This window comes from Coccinella septempunctata, chromosome 1, assembly GCF_907165205.1.
Source record: "Coccinella septempunctata chromosome 1, icCocSept1.1, whole genome shotgun sequence".
NCBI classification, from domain to species: domain Eukaryota; kingdom Metazoa; phylum Arthropoda; class Insecta; order Coleoptera; family Coccinellidae; genus Coccinella; species Coccinella septempunctata.
Window position 1 is genome coordinate 64,907,623 of NC_058189.1, and position 21,822 is coordinate 64,929,444.

Here is a 21,822-nt window from a genome sequence, read left to right on the forward strand (position 1 = left end):
ACTACCTACGAAGTTGTACGACTAAATTTTTTACGAAACTGTGGAAAGTGGACTAATTCAAAAACTAATAGAAAACTCGTGCACCTTTATTACACAATCTTTATATTGTTCACAAATCACTTCTTGCTTGGTATCAATATATTAAGACATCTTTGTTTTAAACTATTTAGAGAGAAAGTAAATACAGGCACTTACCAATTACACTAACAAGAAAAAAATGTACAACCTCAACAGTATCTTAAGTATACATAAAATTCAAAAATATAAATCTGATATTAAAATAAAACTCAACCAATGTATAAAATAATATTACATAATAAAATATAACAAAAAATAATACATTAAAAATGTTAGAATCTAAGAGTGAATATCTAAAGTTGAATTAAGTAGATATTTTGTAACATTAGAGCTCAAAACACTATATAAATAGTCATCGATTTATTTGTAATGAAAAATAATGTTATCTTTAACATTGCTGATTTATAATTGCTTATGCGATGTAGCGTATTAATCTTTGAAGGTAAAAGTCATAACAATATATAAATATGTGCTGTCACAACATTCGTAGATTCTTGTCAGTGTACGGATTCGTTATATAGGACCTGCAAACAAGATGAGCTCAGTCCAACAGTTTACCATAGATAAAACGAAATTTTAAACATGCGAAAATCAATACTTTAAAAAAAGTGGAACAAGTCAAATGTTCATTTCAAAAAATTGTTTCCCACCACCAACCACATGAAACGAACAAATTGATGGAATGAATGAAGATGGAAGTTTAAATGGAAAATTTGTATTTTATTTAATACAACAGTTAGACAGAAAAGTTATATTTTCAAATATGAAGTTTAAAGATTTTTCATATAACTGCATAATTAGGGAACAGCATGCTTTACTCTTATTTTTCAGAATATTATTTATAAGCAAACAACTAAACACTTAATGAATTCAGCTTCGCAACCCTTACCATAGTTCATTCGCTCAACACCGGAAGCATGGACCCATAAGAAGAAAGAACACAAATATAAGTATACAGAAAAGAGATTTGAAGAAATTTCTCAGAGCACAGTAATTTTTCTTTGAGTAGTAATATTTTTAAGTATACTTACAATTCTATGTTGTGTATTGTGGACGTAGGACAATTGTCATTCACTTTGACATGGCAGTGCTTGTGGCATTTCATCTGACAGTCTCTGCATTCGTATCCCTGTTTGCCTATCCGCCTTGCTATGCTTTTCAAGCATACCTGACACGTTGTGCTTCTACAATAAAAGATTTTTTACTGCTTCGACAAGAAAAAGTTTGAGGGTCGAAAACAAATGTGTGTGAAGTTGGCCCAGCACTTTTCGATTATCGAAAAAAAAATTTGTGCTGAATTGTGCTAGGTTTTTATAAAAAATGAAGAAGTTAGCCTAGCACTTTTGTTTTTGTTCCTAAAAATGAGTAGAATAATTTGTGCTACATTTGTGCCGACTTGCGCCGTAAATATTTTCACGAAAATTTGTAACAGAAATTATTCCCCTCAGGTTTAGGAACAAAACCCAGGACTTTTGTTTTTTGTTCCTAAAACTGAGTGGAATTATTTGTGCTAAAAATTTTCGTGGAATTATTTACGGCACAAGTTGGCACAAATTATTCCACTCATTTTTAGGAACAAAAAACAAAAATCTTGGGCTAACTTTTTCGATTGTCCGGGAAAAATATGTGAAGTTGGCCCAGCATTTACGATTATCGAAAAAAACATTTTTGTGCTAAGTTTGCGCTACTTTGTGCCGTTGGATTTTTTTTCAATTCCATACAATTTTTGTACAAAATGTACATAAAAATGGCTGAAATAGATTGTGCTATACATGTACTGAGTTTCACTAATTTTTAGGAACAAAAAAAAAAAACGAAATTTCCTCTTATTTCTAGGAAATTCCAAAATTAAAAAAAAGTTAGGCACTTTTGTTTTTTGTTCCTAAAAATGAGTGGAATAATTTGTGCTACATATGAGCCGACTTGTGCCGTAAATATTTCCACGAAAATTTATAGCACAAATAATTCCACTCAGTTTTAGGAACAAAAAACAAAAGTCCTGGGTTTTGTTCCTAAAACTGAGTGGAATAATTTCTGTTACAAATTTTCGTGAAAATATGGCGCCTGTTCCTCGCGAAGCTTGAGATTTTCAAATTTTTTTTTCGGAAAAAATTATAGCGACATACGTTTCGGAGGACTGATACAGAACAAAAAAGTGATCATTATGACGCAAAGCACCGCAACTACTCACCCTGACAAATGTTTAGCTATAAACGTGTGGTCGTTGAATATGTGCAATTTGATGCCTTTTTTACGCCATTTGGACTTCTGCGCCAACGACAGAGGTACTAAATAATGCTTCTTGATCCCGTTCTCCATCGTCTCAAGGACAAGAGTACTCGCTTCATTCACGTAGGTTCTGCCCGATGCTGTGCTCAGACCTGAGGCTTCCGAAAGACTTGATCTCCTTGAAGTTTCTTCGAGGGACCTATGGCCAGGTAGGTTCAATTGGTATCCTGGAATTATAATAAAAATACACATAATCTACGAATTAATGCAAGTAGAGAGATAGACAGATAGCTTCATTTCAACAGTCAATTAGCACAAAATGGATTACTCACTATCATTTCTATTCCTATCGGCTGATATTGACCGATTTAGGGAATCATCCCTCCCAACGTCGTTCTCAGGCCCCGCCGACTTCGATCGATTCTTCGATTTTCCTAACCTACGTTTGATTGTCCCAAAGAAGTCCCTCCTTTTCTTCGCTCTCCCCCTGAACTCCTGAGGAGGAGGTTCGTCGGTAACTGCGAACGCACCACCCTTCACAGGGGATCTATCTGCACCTTGCTATGGAAAAATTACGTAAATATTCGGTCCAAACTTTAATTGATAAGCATTAATTCAAAATATTGTCGTTACTCAAGGTCAACAAGATCTATCTTTAGACAAACTGCATGTATAGGGTGTCCCAAATTGAATTCTACCCAAAAGAGTGCCTGAAGAAAGTCCAAGTTTCAGATCTCTAACTTCCCTAACAAAAAAATTATGTGAACTTTTGGAAATCGTCAAAATCTCAAATGAAGCATCGTAGGAGACTCGAGAAGGTCCATCTGTTTAGCTCGTCTAGTTTCCGAGATCCCCTCACTGAACATCGAATTTGGGACAGCCTGTACAATCGGATTCGCTTGTAACCAGTATGAAAAAATACGTCGAAGATAGTCTCGATGACATCATGAGTATTTCAATGCACTAAAAAAAAAAAAACAGTCAAGCTCAAACCTCTGAATTCTCAGTTTCAGCACTAGTGTTAGCGTCGGTAGTATCAAGCGTAGAATCACTCAAAATTTTTCCATTGGAAGCGTCCCCGTTTGTGTAAACTCCGCTATCTTCGGAAATTTTTGGATTCTCTTCGTTCGGCTCTTCTTCTTTCACGTCGATCTCTTTCCAAGTTCCGTTCACTAGTTCCACCTGGAGGTTAGTCAAATTGCAAACAAAACTATTCAACCAACTTCTTGTTAGATGTGGGGGTTAGATTTCAAAAGAAAATTTTTTTTAAGTACTATTTGGAGACACTTACCTTAACTATCCTTTGTGATGGTTGCTGCAATGAGAAATAATAATGAAATTATGCTAATTCTGCCCTCCAAAAATTATTGAGTGTTTTGTGGAGAATTAATAAAAGAAATCAGAGATGCCAGCCTTCTTCGATTAAAAACAAGTGAATTCCTGAAGAAGGCTGGCGGATGTTTGCGAAACGTTGGACAAAACAATCGAGACATCCTATTATGAACAGTGGATTGGTTGATTTGATGAATGAAGTAGGCATTGATCAGTTTATAGATGAAAAGCATTGGTTAAAAAAAAGCCTACCTTTTGTACACTATGAATAATGATTGTATTATTTTCTGTGCTATTCAGTCCATGATCTCTGTGCGCTAAGGAATCATTCAAATGTCCATTCGTTAAATTATCTGAAAAGAAAGTTGCAACAATGAGACAACACTATCATCTCACTTTTAAGACAAACAAACTATAGAGAAATTGCAGATAAAATCAATCTGGATATTATCTGACAACTTTTATACGAGGATGTATTGATATCTAGTTAGCCTAGACCAGTTCCATGCAAAAAAAAAATATTACGTTACTCATTAGAAATGTCAGTGTGAACTAGTGTGAAGGTTGAGGTCAAAAAAGTAAACCAGAGTAACGCAATAAATTAAAATAAAGAAGATGTCCACCGACATTGTGAAAATCGAAAAATTGGAGTTATCATCAAATACCTGTATTTAAAAGGGTTAAGAGATAAGCAGATTTACGAAGATATGCTTAATACCCTTGGTGATCAATGTCCTTCGTATGCGACCGTGAAAAATTGGACTGCAAGCTTCAAAAGAGGTAAATTTTACATTGAAGATGATGACCGATCGGGAAAGCCATTTTCTTAATCAGTCTCCGAAAATATCGATGCAGTTCATGACATGATTTCATCAGACCGTCGAATTGGGCTAACACGGATATCTGAAGCACTCAATATTTATTTTCATACGAACGCGTTCATCGTATAGTTCACGTCAATTTGGACATGAGAAAAATTGGATCCCCAAATGTTTAATGTTGACCAAAAGCGTGCAAGGGTAGAAGCATCGCGTTCGATCTGTGCTCGATTTGAAAACGATGTAGACTTCTTAAACCGAATTGTTATGGATGAGACTTGGGTACATTTCTACGATCCAGAAACAAAGCAACAAACGATGGAATGGCGACACTCTGGTTCTCCAAGACCTAAGAAGTTTCGTGTCTAAAAATCTGCTGGAAAAGTTCTTCAGTTTTTTGGGATTGCTTTGGAGTAATCATCATTAATTTTTTGGATGAGGGTAGAACAATAAACGGAGATTACTATTCGACATTACTGACCACTCTACGGGAAAAAATTAAAGAGAAAAGACGGGGAAAGCTATTCAAAGGTGCTTTGTTTTTGCAGGACAACACCCCTGCACACAAATCTCATGTTGCCATGCAAAAAATTCGTGATTTACGGTTTGAATTACTAGAACACTCCCCTTATTCACCAGATTTGCCTCCATCAGACTATCTCTTTCCTCAAATGAAAAAAAGTTAAAAAGGAATTTTCTTCCAAGGAGGAGGTAAAAAAAGTTGTGGAGGTCTTGTTGCAGAGGAAGAAGAAACTTTTTTTTTATAGTTCTATTGACGTTGCAGATTCGCTGTAATAAATGTATCCAATTAAGAGGGAATATGTTTAGTAATAAAATATTTTGACATTGAAATTTAGTTTGGTTCTATAGTAGGCTAAGAATTTTTCAATATATCCTCGTAATACTGACGAATTTCGAAAGGTCATTGCTCAGGCTGTGGTAGGGCAGGTCAGATGCTGAAGAGCTCTTTGTGTTCCTCAGGGTTTGCAGTTCGTACGTTTGCCGTACGAAAATGGAAAAACCCGCTCAAGAACACGACCTGAAAGACATCTGATTCCAGCAGGATGGGGCTACAACCCTGACAGCTCTTTCAAGAAAGACATTGCTCTATGCTGGAGAAAACTAGGTTATTCCACATCAAGCCCAACCTCCAAGATCCTCAGACCTAAATAAAATCGAGCACACTTGGACCAACCACAAAGAGCCTTCGATTCCGACAAACCACAATCGGAAAAACACTAATTAACTTTTGACGGATAGTTTATATTCAATTGAGGCTTTGTAAACTCACCATTGTGCCTAAACGAATGATTACTGCTGCTTGTGTTCAAGTTCCTGGATATCGTGGTGTTTGGTATGGTTTCTTTGATTTTGTATGGTCTGCTCTCTCCTAAAAAGGGTATATCTGCTCCTTCTATAAACATAAACTGCAAATGAAAACACCACATTGATAAACAACCTGAAAAATCCTTTTCTGGGAAAAATTCTGTTACAATAAGACTAATGACTAATATACCTCTACGGTGAGTGTTCCGGTGATTGGGTCACTTTCATATGGACGGCCCTGTAGGGAAATTATCTGCCTTTGGGAAGGATTGATCAATAATTCTTCCACACCAACTATTCCAACACCTAAGAACCTGTGAGGGTTCTCAGCGTGATCGTAGATTTCAAACAGAATTTCCGAGGTACTACTGGTAACATCCCTGAAAAATACAAAATATGTTCGGTATAATCCAACACATTTTGGAAGATACATTTGTACTTACAACAAAAAGTGTTCGTCCCAGCTCGGCGAATCTGTACCTTTTTGCACCGATGTTTGGTTCTTTTGCGAAGGTTCGTCCATTTCTATCACACAGAACGGGTCTTTACAGCCTTGCGGCCCACCCAGTTGAGCCGCCCGTACAACCTTCACCAACAACCTCCTGCTACTTGGGCCTATCATCGGAGAATCTGGGGTTACATGGTTTGGGGTCGAGGTGAATGCTTTGTTCTAGAATTGAGTTTGCTACAGTGTCCACCAACATTTTCAACTGATAAATGTAGAAAAATATATTGCTCCACAAGAGTTAGGGATATCGTATTCAATCGTTTTTAAAAGTATGTAATCTTCGAGAAAATCTTTGTGAAATCATTTTAAACTCAATAACAACTTGAATCGATCCAATAAAAATCAGTATGAGACATTTCGTCAATCTGGTCGCCTTTTTTCTGAAGTTTGGTTCTTTGCATATGTTTCATGAATGTTCTTATTTTGAAATGAAGTCAGTTCATCAACGGCTTCGATTTAAAACGAGTTTTCTGGAAATGCCAAGACGTAAATTAACAAACGCTGAGGCTAATAGGGCTATCGGAATGCTACAGGGTGGCCTAACTCAGGTTGTTGTAGCGAAAAGGCTCCAAGTCAGCCAGAGTGTGATATCTCGACTTTGGAATAGGTTCAGGGAAACAGGTTCCGTGTTGGATAGACCAAGGCTAAGTGGGCGATGAAAAACAACACCTGCTCAGGATAGTTTCATCACCGTTTCGGCGAGAAGAAACCCTACATCTACGTGTAGAATGCTACGGAATACTCTTCAAAATGCAGATGAGGTCCAAGTTTCCATCGAAACCATCAGACGACGTTTGAGAGAGGTGAATCTAGGTTCTAGACGTCCATTAAGAGGAGTTCCATTAACACGTAATCTTAAGCGTCAAAGACTGGAATGGGCAAGGCAACATATCAATTGGATCGATCAATGGCGTAGTGTCCTTTTCACTGATGAATCCAGATATGGACGATTTTCAGATTCTCGAAGAATAAGGGTATGGACAATCCCACGCATACCCCGTAATAGTCGCTATGTCCAAGAAGTCCATCCATTCCGAGGGGGTAGTGTTATGGTATGGGCCGGGATATGTTTCAACGGGCACAGATCTACACATTTGTCCTCATAATATGACCGCCTTACACTATAGGGAGCATGTCATTGACAATGATGTGCCAAATTTTCACGCTGCTATTAGTGAAACTTTTCAATTTCTACACGATAACGCTAGACCGCACCGTGCAGCCATAGTTGAGAATACGCGCGAGGAGCTTGGTACTCCACATTAACCAATACCTCCGCACTCACCAGATTCGAATTGCATAAAACATGCATGGGATATGCTCCAAAGAAGATTAGATAATCATCAACCTACCCCAGAATCCTTTAATGATCTGAGAGAGCTTCTGCCCCGTTTATGGAACCAAATCCCTCAAGAAATGTTCAACAACCTCTTGTGTAGTATGCAAAGAAGATGTCAAGCTGTTATTGATACCTGTGGAGGCCATACATTGTATTAATAGTCTCAAAATGCTTGAATTCTCTGGGAATAAAATTTCGTTATTTTACTCGCTTTTCTTAACCATCCTGTATACGCTGCAGATCTACAGGCTAAAATTAATTTGCAACTTGAAATCATATTAATATGAATTTTTATCACAAAAATCTTATTTTGACTATATTTTTTGCAATTTAAGTCAATATCCCTAACTCATGTGGAGCAGTTTATTCACACAACTTACCATACTATCATAATGCACTGGGAGGAAGTGTCCTGTTGGCATTTCGACATGCCTGATTAATTTGGGGCATTGTGGGTACTGTGCCAAATTCAAATGAACCTCGGTATTCCTCACAGCATTCACAAATATATCCCTAGAAAAAAATTGATATGGTCATCATAATACCACTTTCATTATCTAATTATTAAGTTATAGCCACAACTGTACTAAGCAGTTCAGGCTACCAGACACTTAAGACAACCCATGTGAATATCAAGGACCCAAATTTGATAATTCTACTCACGAAATAACCTCCTGTAGGTGATTCTCGTCCAGGCTGTTCTTGATGTTACCCACTGGTGCCAGAGCCACCTTGATCTCGGGCCATCCATCGCACTTGACGTCCGCCTGTAGCTTTTCTGTAACGCAGAAAATGTTCAGTCTCGCCCTGAATCTGTTGACGTTCACCCTGAAGTGGGACGTCTCGGTCTTTTCGTCTTTCTGTCGTAGACTTTTCAATTGGAATGCAGGCGTTGCTTCGCAGTCGCAGGTTATGGTCTGTCGAGGAAAAATTCGGTTCATAATCTCATATTTGCTGGGAGAAATTACTGCCAACCACCAATTCGATACATTGGGTTCAATTTAAAAAAGGAAGTTTCTTTTCAGCTCTTGTGTACGAGGATGTATTGATATCTAGTTAGCCTAGACCAGTTCCATGCACAAAAAAATATTGCGTTACCATAGCAACGAACAATAACTCATTAGAAGTGTCAGTCTGAAGTTTGAGGTCAAAAAGTAAACCAAGTTACGCAATAAATTAAAAGAAAGAAGATGTCCACCGAAATTTTGAAAATCGAAAAATTGGTGTACTTAAAAGGGTTAAGAGATAAGCAGATTTACGAAGATATGCTTAATACCCTTGGTGATCAATGTCCTTCGTATGCGACCGTGAAAAATTGCACTGCAAGCTTCAAAAGAGGTAAATTTTCCATTGAAGATGATGAGCGATCGGGAAGGCCAGTTTCTGTGCCAGTCCCCGAAAATATCGATGCAGTTTATGACATGATTTTATCAGACCGTTGAATTGGGCTAAAACGGTTATCTGAAGCACCGAATATTTCATACAAACGCGCTCGTCATATAGTTCACGTCAATTTGGACATGAGAAAAATTGCTGCAAAATGGATCCCCAAATGTTTGAATGTTGACCAGAAGCGTGCAACGGTAGAAGCATCACGTTCGATCTGTGCTCGATTTAAAAACGATGTAGACTTCTTAAAACCGAATTGTTACTACGGATGAGACTTGGGTACATTTCTATGATCCAGAAACAAAGCAACAATCGATGGAATAGCGACACTATGATTCTCCAAGACCTAAGAGAAATTTCGTGTCCAAAAATCTGCTGGAAAAGTTATTGCTTCAGTTTTTTGGGATTGCCATGATTGATTTTTTGGATAAGGGTAGAACAATAACCGGAGATTACTATTCGACATTACTGATTACTCTACGGATAAAAATTAAAGAAAAAAGACGCGGAAAGCTATCCAAAGGTGTTTTGTTTTTGCAGTACTACGCCCCTGCACACAAATCTCATGTTGCCATGCAAAAAATTCGTGATTTAGGGTTTGAATTACTAGAACATCCCCCTTATTCACCAGATTTGTCTCCATCCGACTATCATCTGTTTCCTCAACTGAAAAAAAAAGGTCGTAAATTTTGTTAAAACGAGGAGGTAATAAAAGCTGTGGAGGTCTGGTTTGCAGAGCAAGAAGAAACGTTTTTTTTAAAAGGTCAAGAGATATTGCAGGTTCGCTGTAATAAATGTATCCAATTAAGAGGTCAGAGATCAGATGGTAGCAAGAGTTTCTGATGAAAATTCTCTGGATAATAAAATACAGTGCTCAAGTATTGAAGTAAATAATTTGTCTACATGTAATTATACAGGGTGAGTCTTTGACTCGTCCAAATATTTCAAAAGTAGATTCTTGAGGTAGGAAGAAACACTCTTTTTCGAAGCCGCTCGGTTTAAAAGATACAGGCTGTTGAAAAACCATAAAAAATGTTATTTTCAGTTCATCCAACAAAATTAACACAAATCCGCTGCCTACATCCATGAATGCATTCAATTATGAATAAACTTCATTTGCGTGAAATTTTGATCATTCGAATACCTTCAACATTTGTCTCCGGCTTTTCCCCAACTTCGATGTTAAGTAAAAAAAAATTACAGATCGTAAAATTGAAGATTTCTAGCGATTAACTCCATCCATCATGACCTTCTGAGGAAATGCTGTCGGTTTAATGAAGCTATGAATTTCATTTCGGCTAATTAAACGGAAAAACGTAAATTGAAAATTGGTTCCGTTGGCTCTGCGAAATTGCAGCAATAATTTTCCTCAAATATTGGCGATAATGGCTCTCCTTGTGATGACTTCATAGATAAAACATCGTAATCGTAAAAAACGCCATCAATAACACTGTATCCGCCAAACTATCTCGAAGTAGTAAATAATTCGAAGAAAGATTTCACACTTTTATCTACTATAAAATTTTACGTCAAGTTAATGTGATGTTAGTATCTGCCCGTTCTCACTAAATTTTTATTTCAAAACAGATCGATTGAATAGTGGTATTCAATTTTAAATCACATGAAGATTTTTTCAGTTTCCAACCAAGCCAATTTTTCGGGCTTTATTTGAACAGAATCTGGACAGGATTTGTATTGTACCTACTCTGTCCACACATAATATAACCCAAGGCGATGAGATCCAACTGCAAAAAATTGCAAAATCCCATTCAAAGGAACACAAGCACGCAAAAATATACCGTGGGAAATACAATGGTTTCGAAATAACCGTAATCTAACACACACCATTATATTCGTGAAATTCTACGTAAAGATAGCAGTGCATTTCGAGTAATTTCCTCGTTGTTCCTTCATTTGTTTGTATTATTCACAGTCCAATTGACATATTGTCTTATGAGAGGATTTGAGCCAGTTATAAGTGTATAAATGATCGAGCACGAAAATTAAATAACACACTTCATGATGACCAATATCATTTTCCAATAATCGAGTATTTCCGTGGCAAAAAATAATGTGACTGTGTTAAAAAAAAACAAGTAACGCCACTGATATTTTTGAACCGTTAGAACAATATTGAGGAAGTTGATTCTTATCACGATCCGGTAATCGCATATTTTAGTGGAATAGAATGTTGCTAAAGAATGAATAATAATAGAAACTCTATCTGTAAATACGCAGTCGTTTTTATACAACTATTTACTATTATTAAAAAGTGAACTTGTAATGAATTTTCTCAATGTAAGGAGAATACAACGACTGCTGAAATATTTTAGACAAATTTGATTATACATTGACAACTTTTTCTTTTTGAATCATATTACAAAATACACATAACTAATTTATTCAGGCTGAACAATTTAAGGGGTCCTAAGACTCCTTGTGTTTTTTGAATTCCTTTTCAGGTGCCATTTTTAGGTGGCTCTAACTTAGCAGAAACTGTTGAAAAATATTATGAAAAGCTCACACTTTTTTCTGACAAGAAATCAAGCTGACCTTCGAAAAATCGTGAAAAATATGGGTTCAGTTAAAAATTCGTCAAGACCGAACGGTTGCGCCGAGATGGATGAAATTCTCAGATTTATTACTAGAAGAGTTGCTCTTTCAGAATATGTATCAAATTTCCATCTACGGGTTCTTTTATTTAGGGATAAACGACTCGAAACTGACCGTCGAAAAATCCTGAAAAAGATGGGTTCAGTTAAAAATTCGTCAAGACCGAACGGTTGCGCCGAGACGGATGAAATTCTTAGATTTATTACTAGACGAGTTGCTCTTTCAGAATATGTATCACATTTCCATCTACGGTTATTTTTATTGGAGGATAAACGACTCGAAAGCTGACCTCCAAAAAATCCTGGAAAAGATGGGTTCAGTTAAAAATTCGTCAAGACCGAACGGTTGCGCCGAGATGGATCAAATTTTCAAATTTATTATTGGAAGAGTTGGTCTTTCAGAATATGTATCACATTTCTATATACGGTAACTTTTATTGAGGGATAAACGACTCGAAAGCTGACCTTCGAAAAATCCTGAAAAAGATGGGTTCAGTTAAAAATTCGTCAAGACCGAACGGTTGCGCCGAGATGGATGAAATTCTTAGATTTGTTACTAGACGAGTTGCTCTTTCAGAATATGTATCACATTTCCATCTACGGTTATTTTTATTGGAGGATAAACGACTCGAAAGCTGACCTCCAAAAAATCCTGGAAAAGATGGGTTCAGTTAAAAATTCGTCAAGACCGAACGGTTGCGCCGAGATGGATCAAATTTTCAAATTTATTATTAGAAGAGTTGCTCTTTCAGAATATGTATCACATTTCTATTTACGGTTACTTTTATTGGGGGATAAACGACTCGGAAGCTGACCTTCGAAAAATCCTAAAAAAGATGGGTTCAGTTAAAAATTCGTCAAGACCGAACGGTTGCGCCGGGATGGATGAAATGCTCAGATTTATTACTAGAAGAGTTGCTCTTTCAGAATATGTATCACATTTTTATCTACGGTTATTTTTATTGAGAGATAAACGACTCGAAAAATGACCTTCAAAAAATCCTGGAAAAGATGGGTTCAGTTAAGAATTCGTCAAGACCGAATGGTTGCGCCGAGATGGATGAAATTCTCAGATTTATTACTAGAAGAGTTGCTCTTTCAGAATATGTCTCACATTTCCATCTACGGTTACTTTTATTGAGAGATAAACGACTCGAAAGCTGACTTTCGAAAAATCCTGAAAAAGATGGGTTCAGTTAAAAATTCGTCAGGACCGAACGGTTGCGCCGAGAAGGATGAAATTCTCAGATTTATTACGAGAAGATTTTTCCTTTCGGAGCCTGTATCACATTTAGATCTAAGATAATTATTCTGGGAGATATTCGTGTCGAAATTTGACCTTCGAAAAATTCCAAAAAGAAAGGGTCGCTTAAAAATTTGTGAAGGTTTATTACTAGAAGATTCGTTCTCTTAAACTATATAACATTATTCAACAGATATAACAATCAATTAAGCCGTGAATGCGACAATGACTTTATGGAAAAAGTGTAAAAGGAAAAAATAGCAATCCACAATATTAAAAAAACTCACCACGTCATCTTTAGAATCGCACTCAGCGAATACGTTCCCTATAACTGGAGGGTTTGTTTCAGGAAGAATCCTGATCAGTTCTACGGTGATACCTTGCTGGAAAAAAAATTACATTATTTTGGTTGCCACCATTACCATCAGCATTAAAATCAATTCTGAAGAATTCACAACATAAAAATCTAAGAGCACCCTGTATTGAATAGTTGGAATAAATGTTTTTATTCTTGCGGCCTTTTAAATTCATAACCAGACGATCTCAGTCATCCATATACTGAACTCTCCCAACGCTGCTTATTTTCTCGATATTTCCAAGATTACAGATTCGATCTAGTTGAAATCTAAAATGACGTTTTAAAAGTTCATGCAGAATTTAAGATACAGAGCCTTTTTCTGATTTCAGCGGAATTTAGAGTTCAAATCTTCAGGTTCAAAATTCGAAAATTGACCCTGTACTTGGAACAAAAAGTGCAAATTCTTTCCGATGCCTGCTTCAATTCCACTTTCGTTCGAATTAAGTCTGATGTCATTCAACCGTCGCTACCAAGACAGTTACAGTGCGCTACCGCAGAGTTCAGGGACGCGTCGTGACGCCACCGACAGAACCATTTTTTCACCTGCAAAGCCTCCTCTTACACATCGCAAACGTCATGTCGGACAAGTTTATAAATAAATGAAAGTGGCTATCTGCGATCCGCTTCGGCATACATTAACGATGATCTCATCGGTTACATCACCAGAAACTGCGAATTGTCGTTTGATCGATAGAACCTGGATTTGATGCTAAAACCATATGGTATGATCTCGAATAAGACGCTATCTTTCATCGAAATGCTTTCAGCATTAATTTTTTGGGCCAAGGGGTTACCTCAAAGTGCAACTTGAACACCCTGTATCTCTGTACTATCTTCTACAACTATTTTTTCCACATTCGATACTTTCAGTAATCACCCATTTGTTGTTTTTTAATTCCATTAGTAGTTACTGGTAAATTCGGTATAGACGAAATGTAATATGTGTTGGAGTTGTTTATTGTGATAAAAAATCAAACAAATTAATTCCAATTCCCAGTGCAATTACCTTGAAGATGTCATCCGAACATCTATTCTTGCCTAAGCATTTCCAATACAGTCATTTAAAATTCGCATCTAATAATACTTTGATCCTCATTGTCTCCAACATCGTTTAAATACAAAAAAAAAAAACAACCTTTCAACTCTAAAAAACCCTAACAAGTAGGTACTCGAAATGGTGCGAGAAATAGACATCGACCTCGGAAAAAAATTAATGTTCCTTACAATAAATTGAGAAGGCACTTTTTTCATCGTGTAAACACTTTTGACGTTTTTATCAACAAAGAAATAGAGCAAAGAAATAATTCTAGCGTCTTCATGACATCATTCGTATTTATAACTCCAGAATTATCTTCCGTATACATATTTGCATTTTTCGTTTCTATACGATATATTCGAGTCAAACTTGAAATAGATATATCGACTTGTTCTAGGTTGAACGTGTTTGGGTTGGAATAACAAATTGGGGTCTGACCTGAGGTCATGACTTCTTAACAAAATTGACATGCATTGAGTTAATTTTTAGAAGTGATTCATTACGAGGTAGTGGTCTGACTGAAAAGAATTCTCGAATGAAATTGAAAAGGAATGTGTCGATTAATGTTATGAGAAGAGGAAAGGTTAATATGCATTTTCAACCTGAATATTTCAGAAGAGTGAAAAAAACTTATTCATCGAAGCTTATTGGAAGAAGCAGTTTTTAACAGTCTATAAATGCCAGAAGCTCCCAACTTTTTTCCTGAATAATAAACGGGTGTGTTTCAATATACAGGGTGGGCAAATTTGGTGATACCTGAACTACAACTTTTAACCCAACGAGATAGAGGAAAATTAATGGCACATTACGTTCGTCTATTTTCGAGAAACTTACAATGCCATCAACTGCATTCCACTATCTTCTTTTGTTTTCGAGTTATAAGCCAAAATTGCCAAAATGGCCGATTTCAACTTTGGCCATTACCTCCGTTTCTGTTTGTGCTAGGATGTTGAAATAAAAACATTATGGAGACACTTTTGATAGCAATCCAGTGGCGTACTATAATTTTTTCCTATAGGTTTTTTTGCTTAGTTATAACATAAAGTTGTGTTTTTTCGTATGAAAACAGTAATTAAAAATGACAAAGAATCACCATTTTTTCCCGTTTCAGAAATATATCATACATCTCCCTCAGTCTTTCTAGGTCATTTTAAACTACTGTTTAAAAAAAAAAAAAAACAACACTATGTTATAGCTCAGCAAATATACCTGTTGGGAAAAATCATAGTAGTTTGCTATCAAAAAAGTGTCTGTGTAATGTTTTCATTTCAAAAAAGTGTCTGTGTAATGTTTTCATTTCAACATCCTAGCACAAACAGAAACGGAGATAATCACCAAAGTTAAAATTAAAATTTTGGCCTATAACTCGAAAACAAAAGAAGATAGGGGAATGCAGTTGATGGCATTATTAGTTTCTCGAAAAATTACGATCGTAATGTGCCATACAATTTCTTCTATCTCGTTGGGTTGAAAAAGCAGTTCAGGTATCTTAAATTTTGCCCACCCTGTACATGGCGATTCATAACGATTCCAACGACAAAACCCAACTCGAGTAATTTAAAATAGTAGTAGTGCGATAGTAAGTGACCGTTTGTTATCTTTGGTCAATACTCCATCAGCTATTTACAGCGACACCAAAGATAGAAATTTAACGGATTTAGATCGGTGTGACTAGAAGGCCAAGGTCACTCACACGCTAACCATCTCCTAAGTGTAGTTTGTCTTTTATAATTTGCTATAATCCTGATGGTACCTAGCTCGTTTGTTGCTGAATATGAAGTGTAATGTCTTGGAGATTGTCATTGTCATTTATCTAGGTAACCAGTAGATTTCTCTACTATTGCTTAAGTTTGTTGCACTGTTTTATCTATCACCCTGATATATTATGCATGTTCGATTGATCATAATGTGCCTTCAACAATAATTCTAATTTGAATTGTGGTGAATGAAATAGATAGATCGGATGTGGAATAGCCATGAGTTCAGTTGAATGGAGTAAAAAGTAATTACATGTTGGCGCGCAATAAACAGGCTTTCAGATTATAGACCTTGAGCTGTTTCCACCTGAAAGGTAATCTGGTATACGATCATCCAACAATCTATCACTCGCTGTTCTATTGAATAATATATTTATAACTGAAATTTGGTCCATCTGAACATTCACCACTTCATGGGCAGTATGGGCACCTCTAAAGGTGCGTTTACACGCTCAAGCCATTTACACGAAGCAGTTTGTGCAGAATTGATTCTTGTAATATTCATATCCATAATTTTTATCTAGAGACTAGAGGTAAAGTCTATTTTTATTGATTCTTGTAATATTCATAACCATAATTTTTATCTAGAGACTAGAGGTAAAGTCTATAAGGAGTACAGAGTACAAGGTTGAGTGATTCCTTATTTTGAAGGAGATTCTATTGTACTTTCAAGAATGCCAAATTAGCTTGAAAACAAGGTGTCTCTCAACTCCTGTTACCATTTAAAATTTCAGGGGTTGCTGTCATCATGGTCTCAGGGTTGATACAAATTTATTGGAAGCAACCGTATAAAATGTCCCCCAAAGAACAAAAGTTTACCTCTACCTGATTTTTTCTGATTTTGCATGGGGTCCAGATAATATGGTCACTGTAGAAACCACCAGGTGAATGATAAAGGAAGAGTATTGCATTTCTAATAATGCCTGCAAGACACCCTGACCAAAATCCAATCGAGCACGTTTGGGGCCAATTACAAAGAGCCCTTGATGCCTGCAGACCAGGCAAACGCTTTAATGGTTCCAAGATCTTTTGCCACAACTTTGCCCACAAATTGAGCTGGATTTTGTTGATAACTTATTGTAAAGCATGCAAAGAGGATGCCAAGCAGTTGTTGACGAAAGAGGAGATCATTTTTTGTATTGAGGATGAATACAACTCTGAATTTTATAGTCTTTCAACCGTGTTATCTTATTTTTCTTACTTCGAATACATTATTTCTTTGAAATCTCCATATTCTAACCTAAAAACCTCTACAAATACCTATGATTTACTTACATCGAGAGCAGCCTTCTTCATGTACTCATTCAAGGATCTGATCCAGCAATCCAAAAGTTCCGACACCACCAAATGGTCGTTGTACAACCACTGAAAAACGTCGTTAACCCACAACACACATACGTTGTCCGGCCCTGTGCACTGCGGCGCGGGAATATACTTCGCGGGTTTCCTCAGCTCCGGCCCTGGACTGGCCCTCGTCAGTCGCTTCCTAACGGGAGGCGTGGGAGGCACGTAGCCGGCCCTAGGACTCGGCGAGGACTTGAAGGAGGCGCTCTTCGTGAGCGGCGCCGCTTTCTTGGCGTCCGCGGCGTCGGCGGCAGTCTTCGACGCTTCCGCTCTCTTCTCTCTCTCTCCCAGCCTCTCTGACACCTTGGCGTAGACGAACTTGCCGACCCAGAGTACGAAGAGGGCGGCCAGGATCCAGCCGAATACGAACATCGCCAGCGTGTCCATGGTGGCGTCTCCGTGTCCCTCGAAGGTGCAGATCAGGTCCTCCACAACCTCGGCTAGATCCAAAGACATCGTTCGTACATGTTCGATAGATCGCGACTAACCTGCAAAATCAAGGGAACGATTTTCGGTAAACATTGCGACTGAGTCGGGGGGCTGGTATGTTGAATTTTAGAAGGAGTTCGGACGCGGTTAAAAATAAGTTCTCCCAGATCTCCGCCGTTATTTTTGGACCGTTCTAGTTCTTCGAGTCGGATGGTGAAATATGAGGACCGTATCGCGGTGTACAGGACGTTTGGCCGATTGGGTTTGTACAGGGGTGTCAGAATTTCTGACTTCGGGGATATTTACAAGTTATCTTCAAAATTCACGGAATATTCCAACATTTATGTTGCATCCAAGCAGCCTTCTTGAGAGATATATCTACGATTAAGAATTAAGGGTGGGTTTGTGCAGCATTCCTAAAAATATTCTCAGAAAGTCATCCTATTAGGCCATGTAGGCTGGTCCTTTTGTCCAAAATTGTTAGGAACGCTCTATAAACCTATCATAAGAGTTCAACATGTTAACAATGAAGAAACTAGGGCCCTTATACAACATTCCCTCAGATGAAACGAAGATTCAAGAATAACTAGAAACTCATTAGGCTGATGGTAGGTTTCTGTTTTTTTTTTTTTTTCATAAGAACAATGTCACATGGATCCAATGGTCAATTCCACTCTAAAGTGCCTTCCAAGTTCAACTGCCCTAAGGAGCGAAATATGACAAATAATGAAATAACAAAATTCGATTTTCCCAAGAATTGTCTCATTTTTATACAATAAAAGTTTGGTATGAAATTAGGTTCTTCAATGGATTGAAACCTTGTGATTTAAATGAGCCATACTTGGGCTTCAATATAAGAACATAACATCGAATTAAAAAATTAGGAATGTTTTGGTCGAAAATGAGGGTTAGACTCTAAAATGGCATTAGATAAAATTGAATTGAAAGACAACTTCCACAAATAATTTGTGGAAGTTGGCATAATTGAAGATCTAAGGTGCCTTCCAAAGTGAATTAAGAAATGCGAAAATAAAGTGCGATATGCGAAATTTTGGTATGAAATTATAGGTTGTCGAACAAGCTGGATCTTTTGCAATTGCAAAAATTGAGATCCTGTCAATCTCTGTTTGGGTTTGAAACCAAAGATTTCCCACTATGGACAACAAACCAAAAATTGTCTGATTCAAACTATTCTGTCTATCATCTCACCCTCAAAACCAATTAATGTGAATTGTTTTTTCTGCGAATTATCATCATTAACAGTAATAATAAAATATATACACACTGCCATTTAATAATATCCACTAAAAGAAAATGACAAAAACATTTGAACAATTCTTCTCTTCCTGCAGCATGGAATAAGTAATTCAGTCACCTGTTGATGAGGGAACCAAAGTGGAACTGCATGTTGGGAATTTTCAATTCGAAGTAGTCGAACATTTTCTAGATCTAGAAATATTCGAAGCAATTTTGATTTTTGAACATCCCTTGCATATTGAATTTGAGCAATTGAATTGAGATAAAAGAGTTCACTTTTGGCGCATCCTGCAATGCAGAATCGTTTCAAAATCTAGATAACATGTGTGCGTGGATGAAAAATTATTAAGCACACTATTCTTATTAAAATTCAATACAAACTTCTCGTTTATTATTCCAAGCTTCATTAACAAGCAAATGATATTCACATCTCAGAATACATAGTTTCATTTATTCATTTTCGATCTGTATTGATATATGCTAAAGACCTTGTAACAATTATTCAACAAATTTTTTCGATCTAAACTTTTATTCTTCATTATAGTTGAAATATGACTTGTTTTGAACAAAATATGTTTTAATAAACTAGGTCATAATATGTTTTCCGGGACAAATACTGAACACATGGTCGAGAATAAAACTCCAAATATCCATTAAATATTTCAGAACAGCTATTCATAATTCCACTTCAAGTTGAATAACCCAAATATTTTCAAAACTTTTAGAAGGAAAAATGTTTTGACCTACCTTTAATAAATCAATACGTTCGAAATCCAATCACTTGAAACAAAGAACTGGAAAGATATTATGAATGAAACCACTAATCAAATGAGTCGATAATCAAGAAAAAATTATTACAATCAACAACAAATCTTAGTTATCGAAAAATAGCCGTCTCGTTAAATCAATATTTATTTACATCCACCTTCCCATGACTGCAAAAATATACTGATCGATCACTGAACTGATCATGAAAACATTGATCCATAGAATTTGAGTGACAGGACTGACAGGCAGAGACAGGTGTTCCTGTACTAATGATCTACCATAAGGAAGCGCTAATTAGGTTTGAAAATTTTTCAATTTCCTCAAAGACTCAATGTTAGATTTCAATTCAATTTCTCTAATCATAAGCAGGGTGTATTCATATTTTGAAGATAGGATATATCCCTGTTTTTCTTTGAAGAAAAGTTATCCCAAATTTGGCCAAATTACCGAAGTAGTTCATTATTCGAAATTCATACCAAAAATAAAATAAATATAAATAATTCAATTTCAATGCAATAATTTGTCGTCGTTTTTCAGATTTGCCTTCTAATTAAATTATGTCAGAATTACGAACCGTACTTGTCGGTGAGTGTTACCATAATAATTTACTGTTGATTTCATATTCATTTGTTAATATTTAGCTGGTGGAACTGGTTTTATTGGATCTCATCTCTGTATGTTCTTACGAAAACATGGATATGGCATACAAATTATATCTCGAATGCCTGGTCCATTGAATATTTCTTGGAATGATCTAATGTCTAAAGGACTACCAGAAAAAATTGATGCTGTTGTGAATGTATCTGGTCAAAATGTTTTGGATATAAAGCAGAGATGGTCTCCTGGTTTCAAGCAAAATGTATATAACTCTAGAATAAACACCAACAAAGCATTAGCAAATGCTATAATGGATGCTCGCCATAAGCCAAAAGTTTTTATTACAATCTCAGGTGGGAATACAGGAATTATAGGCACTTCCACTTTTATTGGCTGTGCTTTTTTAAGGTGTTGGAATCTATAAACCCGATCTGAAAAAGGAGTATAACGAATATTCAGATGTGGAAGGATATGATTTTCTGTCGAAAATGTGTCTAGATTGGGAAAAAGCTGCTCGTTTAGAAGAGAATGCATGCAGGCAGGTTAATATACGAAGTGGTGTAGTTCTAGAAAGGGATGGAGGTATGATACAACAACTCTATACGCCATTTTTCCTCGGTTTAGGAGGACCTGTGATGCCAGGATCACAGTATTTACCATGGATTCACATGATGGATCTTTGCAGAATGTTCTTATTTTGTATTGAAAATGATAAAGTGAATGGAACTCTTAATGGAGTGGCTCCTCAAATCATAAGTAATTCAGATTTCTCTGAAGTAAGTTTCATTTATTTTTTCAATTATGAGGGTTCAACATTTTTTGTTTTAGGCCTTTGCTAAAGCGATGAAAAGACCTAGTTTTTTTCCAGTACCTGAGTTGGTACTGAATATCATGTTGGGAAGAGACAGAGCCAGTATGTTGACCAAGGGACAAAAAGTTTTTCCAAAAAGAATATTGGACATGGGATTTTCTTATAAATTCCCTACTATAGAAGATGCCTGTAAAGAGATTGTAGCGAAACCTATAAATTAATTTTTGAAATCTTTGAAAAGTATTTTCTGATGTTAATTATTGGAATATGATTTGACTGATTTGGTGAAACTATGTGATATGAACAACTTATTATTGATTAAATACTATTGTTACTTTTAGTTACATAATTAAACAATTTTGCAATTTTAACTGTTTTTCGTGTGTTCAACTTGTTTATATTTGTATTATTGAATTCAAATTTGTTTTATATCAATAATTCATGGTAACGTTGTTAATCCTTGCAAAGAGCAGAATTCTCTATTCTCTCTACAAGAGTCTGCATCTTTGAAGTCCGCTTTCATCAGTTTTATGGAATAGATTAATTTAACAAAAAACAATGGAGAATGGAACCAGCCCCCTGTCAAGATCA

General features: G+C 36.3%; 2 protein-coding genes across 4 annotated transcripts; one reads left to right on the forward strand and one right to left on the reverse strand.

Moving 5' to 3' along the window:
- Positions 1-70: 70 nt before the first annotated feature.
- LOC123314235 lies at positions 71-20,015 on the reverse strand. 3 transcript variants are annotated; one of them, XM_044899394.1, is made up of 16 exons: positions 19,803-20,015; positions 17,301-17,857; positions 13,162-13,257; positions 8,294-8,547; positions 8,011-8,143; positions 6,227-6,453; positions 5,974-6,163; positions 5,749-5,884; positions 3,892-3,992; positions 3,599-3,622; positions 3,301-3,489; positions 2,640-2,868; positions 2,270-2,534; positions 1,110-1,262; positions 968-1,001; positions 71-602 (listed from the first exon to the last, which is right to left on the reverse strand). In XM_044899394.1, the coding sequence occupies exons 2-15, from the start codon at positions 17,823-17,825 to the stop codon at positions 974-976; spliced, it is 2,550 nt and encodes an 849-aa protein (XP_044755329.1). In that variant the 5' UTR covers positions 17,826-17,857; positions 19,803-20,015; the 3' UTR covers positions 71-602; positions 968-973. The 3 variants fall into 3 exon arrangements, with proteins under 3 accessions (XP_044755329.1, XP_044755320.1, XP_044755339.1); XM_044899385.1 differs by lacking the exon at positions 968-1,001 and having other exon boundaries at positions 19,803-20,014; XM_044899404.1 differs by lacking the exons at positions 968-1,001; positions 3,301-3,489.
- A 205-nt stretch (positions 20,016-20,220) lies between these two features.
- On the forward strand, positions 20,221-21,602 carry LOC123312787 (epimerase family protein SDR39U1). The gene is made up of 4 exons (XM_044897280.1): positions 20,221-20,408; positions 20,465-20,773; positions 20,829-21,196; positions 21,249-21,602. The coding sequence occupies exons 1-4, from the start codon at positions 20,381-20,383 to the stop codon at positions 21,450-21,452; spliced, it is 909 nt and encodes a 302-aa protein (XP_044753215.1). The 5' UTR covers positions 20,221-20,380; the 3' UTR covers positions 21,453-21,602.
- The last annotated feature ends 220 nt before the right edge of the window (positions 21,603-21,822 follow it).